The sequence below is a fragment of the Austrofundulus limnaeus genome, unplaced genomic scaffold (genome assembly GCF_001266775.1).
Source record: "Austrofundulus limnaeus strain Quisiro unplaced genomic scaffold, Austrofundulus_limnaeus-1.0 Scaffold319, whole genome shotgun sequence".
NCBI lineage: Eukaryota > Metazoa > Chordata > Actinopteri > Cyprinodontiformes > Rivulidae > Austrofundulus > Austrofundulus limnaeus.
In genome coordinates this window covers 664,685-667,604 of record NW_013952721.1, presented here as the reverse complement: position 1 = coordinate 667,604, position 2,920 = coordinate 664,685, and the positions used below count along the sequence as shown (strand labels likewise).

Sequence of the window (2,920 nt, the reverse complement as noted above, 5' to 3'; positions counted from 1 at the left end):
CTTTAGACTTCTGTAAATATTTAATTTTAATTTATGATTCAGTTTTCATGAAGGTTTAGAAATCCAAACTCTGAGATTTGTTTTGTTTTATATTTTATGTTCTTAATAACACATTGAGTTACTTTGTATATGAAATGTTTATAAAGTTTGAGTTTATTTAAAATGCATGTCACAAAATATTAAAAAAATTAGAAAAGTGTACAATGACTGCACTATGGGGTTAGATTTTCTTTTATTTGCTTTTAGATATGAGACACTGGGAAATATTGAGTTAATTAATGTGATATTGTGTCTGCCTGTTCTTTAATAAAAAACAAATAAAAGTTGAGTCCCCTTCATTCTGGGCTCTTAAACACTCCCTGCTTCGTGTCTGAGGAAGAATGCATAATCCAGAAGCTGAAAAAAGAATTTAAAGATTTTCAGTTACCTCTGGCTGCTAACAAACCCAACTTCAGCTGCATATCTGTAAAACCAACTGAGCTGTAGCTTTTTTATGTTTGCTAAGAACGACTAGCTGTGGCGGCCATCTTGAATGGGGTTGACTGTAAAGTTCAATCAGTTGTAGAGAGCATCCAATGATTAGTTTGAGAGTTTCAGTAAAATCTGCTGAGTGGTTCATGAAATATTTTGCTAACAGACAGCTTCCACCTTTTTGATAGAAGTCAATAAGAGCTGAGTGTTTTATTTCAGACTGTGTACAGGTGGTCTTTAAGTCCAGAAGTGAAGTCAAACAGGATGTTTTTATAATGTTAAAGCTCGTCTGACCACTGGAGGGTGGTCTTTGAAAGAACACTTCATGAAGGGTGTGCAAAAGTCTTGATCCAGTCCTCATTTCTTTTTCTTCTCACAAGCAGCCAAATATTCTGAAACTCTTAAAATTTTCTCAACACTTTTCAGATTTTTTTATACTTTTGTTTACATTTTCTTAATAGATTCTGCAGATGTTTTTTTTTAATTATTTCAGGTATTGTAAGTTTCTGAACTACTTAACCATACATTTTAAATATCTAACTTTTAACACAATCTTAAGACCCGTTCAGAACACAGTCATTGTTTTATTTTATAAAAACAATTATAAATATAAAACGATACAATAAAGTGCAAAAATTAGAATCTGTTCAAATGAATGCAGTGAGTTAATAAGGAGTGAATTGATTCGTGATAAATGTAATTTTACAAACAGCTTCTTGTTGGATTTTCTCACATGGATGAACTGCTAAACTGAACCAAGCGGAAAGTATTAAATCACATCTGTGAAGAGCTGAACGTGGGCTGCAGGGGATTTCAGGTGAACTTCTTGATGAAGCGCAGTTTGAGGTATGCGATGGAGAGGAAGCAGAAGATCATGATGATCAGAGCCATGTGGTTCTGCCACAGACCCCAGGTGGAGTAATCGATGCCCTGCTTCTCCAGGTACGCCTCCCCCGTGCACCTGCACACAAGAGCAGGAACCTGTTTTTATCTGAGCAACGGACCGCGACCAACATCTGTAAAACTGAGTCAACATTTGAGCTTGTTGAGGTGGCGGCCATGTTGAATCCAAAAGTTTCTTACGAGATCACTGGAGGGATGTTGGTGCCGTTTAACCCCGAACAGAAGTTCAGTCCGGTGAACTCATTAATCTGCAGAGCCTGGAGACACAAATATACGAAGAAAAGTCATTTATAAGTGATTCTAGTTTGCAAAAATCCACAGTTTTTGTACGTACGCTTAATCCGTATCTGGGTATACTGAAGTATTTTAACCAGCTGAGCCAGTCGACGATGGAAGAAACGTTCACCAGCAGGCCTGCAAAGATCTGCAGAGAAGGAAGGGAAGTCGGTGAGCCTTAAACTGATCGTCCAGCAGCAGCTCTGCCGCTCGTGTAGATGTTACCATCATGAAGACAAAGGAGATGGTCATGAAGATGTTGGCGATGGCCACCACCGTCTGGTCGGCTGAGATGGCCAGGACCATGGAGGTGGCCGTGTAGGCGACCAGAGTAACGGTGAACATGAAGGTGAAGAAGGCCTCCGCTTTGAACTTCAGACCTGCAGGAAAAACAAACACAAAGGTTCAGAACAGTCACAGGAAGGAGAAAGTTCACGTTTTTTTACGAATCGAGATGTGATGAAACTGATCAGGATCAATGAAGCAACTGCTGCCTTGGTTAAATCTCAAAGGTCACGGCTTGTTTGGAAAGTTTCCAGGAGACAACCTCTCTAAAATCAACACGGCACAGTTTGGACATTATCTGAGCCATGACCACAATAGAGTAATTGGATCTACAGCTGCTGCTTTGCCGGCAAAGTTTTTACAAAACTATTTCTGTTCCGAAGTCTTCAAATGTCTGGGGATTGTCCTAGCTTCTCACACAACCGACTCGAGTTTGAGTCCTCCAAAGAAAGTTGTTTTCTTATCGTAACAACTTGCTCACTACTGTTGGTATCAGCAGTGGAACCAGTGTTCCCACACCTTGGTCAACATCAAATTCAAGGACCTTTCAAGGACTTTCCAGAACCAATTTCCTCAAATTCAAGAACCAAGCGTGACGGCAATTACCTATTGCTACCACAGAATGTTACCAATAAAACAGGTTTAAAATGTAAATTCAATGAAAAATTGAACAACATGGAAGTTGTTGAGTCAGAATCACTGAAAGAAAGTGGATTAAATGTTTACCCTACATTCATATCTACAATACATGGACATGTAGTTACAAACCCCAAAACCAGAAAAGTTGGCACGTTGTGTAAATCGTAAATTAAAACAGAATACAATGACTTGCAAATCATTTTCAACCTATATTCAATTGAACACACTGCAAAGACCACATACCCAACGTTCGAACTGGTAAACTTTGTTATTTTTTGCAAATATTAGCTCATTTGGAATTTGATGCCTGCAACATGTTTCAAAAAAGCTGGCACAAGTGACAAAG

At 38.6% G+C, this 2,920-nt stretch overlaps 1 protein-coding gene across 2 annotated transcripts in view; it reads right to left on the bottom strand.

Moving 5' to 3' along the window:
• Nucleotides 1–1,075: 1,075 nt before the first annotated feature.
• abcg2a (ATP-binding cassette, sub-family G (WHITE), member 2a) overlaps nucleotides 1,076–2,920 on the bottom strand; it is a 31,800-nt gene continuing 29,955 nt past the window's right edge. For both annotated transcript variants that reach the window (XM_014022160.1, XM_014022161.1), the window contains exons 17-20: nucleotides 1,876–2,030; nucleotides 1,709–1,798; nucleotides 1,555–1,631; nucleotides 1,076–1,432 (exon numbers count right to left, since the gene is read on the bottom strand). In XM_014022160.1, the coding sequence (XP_013877614.1) occupies nucleotides 1,285–1,432; nucleotides 1,555–1,631; nucleotides 1,709–1,798; nucleotides 1,876–2,030 (470 nt within the window). In that variant the 3' untranslated portion in view covers nucleotides 1,076–1,284. The remainder of the gene's footprint in view (nucleotides 1,433–1,554; nucleotides 1,632–1,708; nucleotides 1,799–1,875; nucleotides 2,031–2,920) is intronic.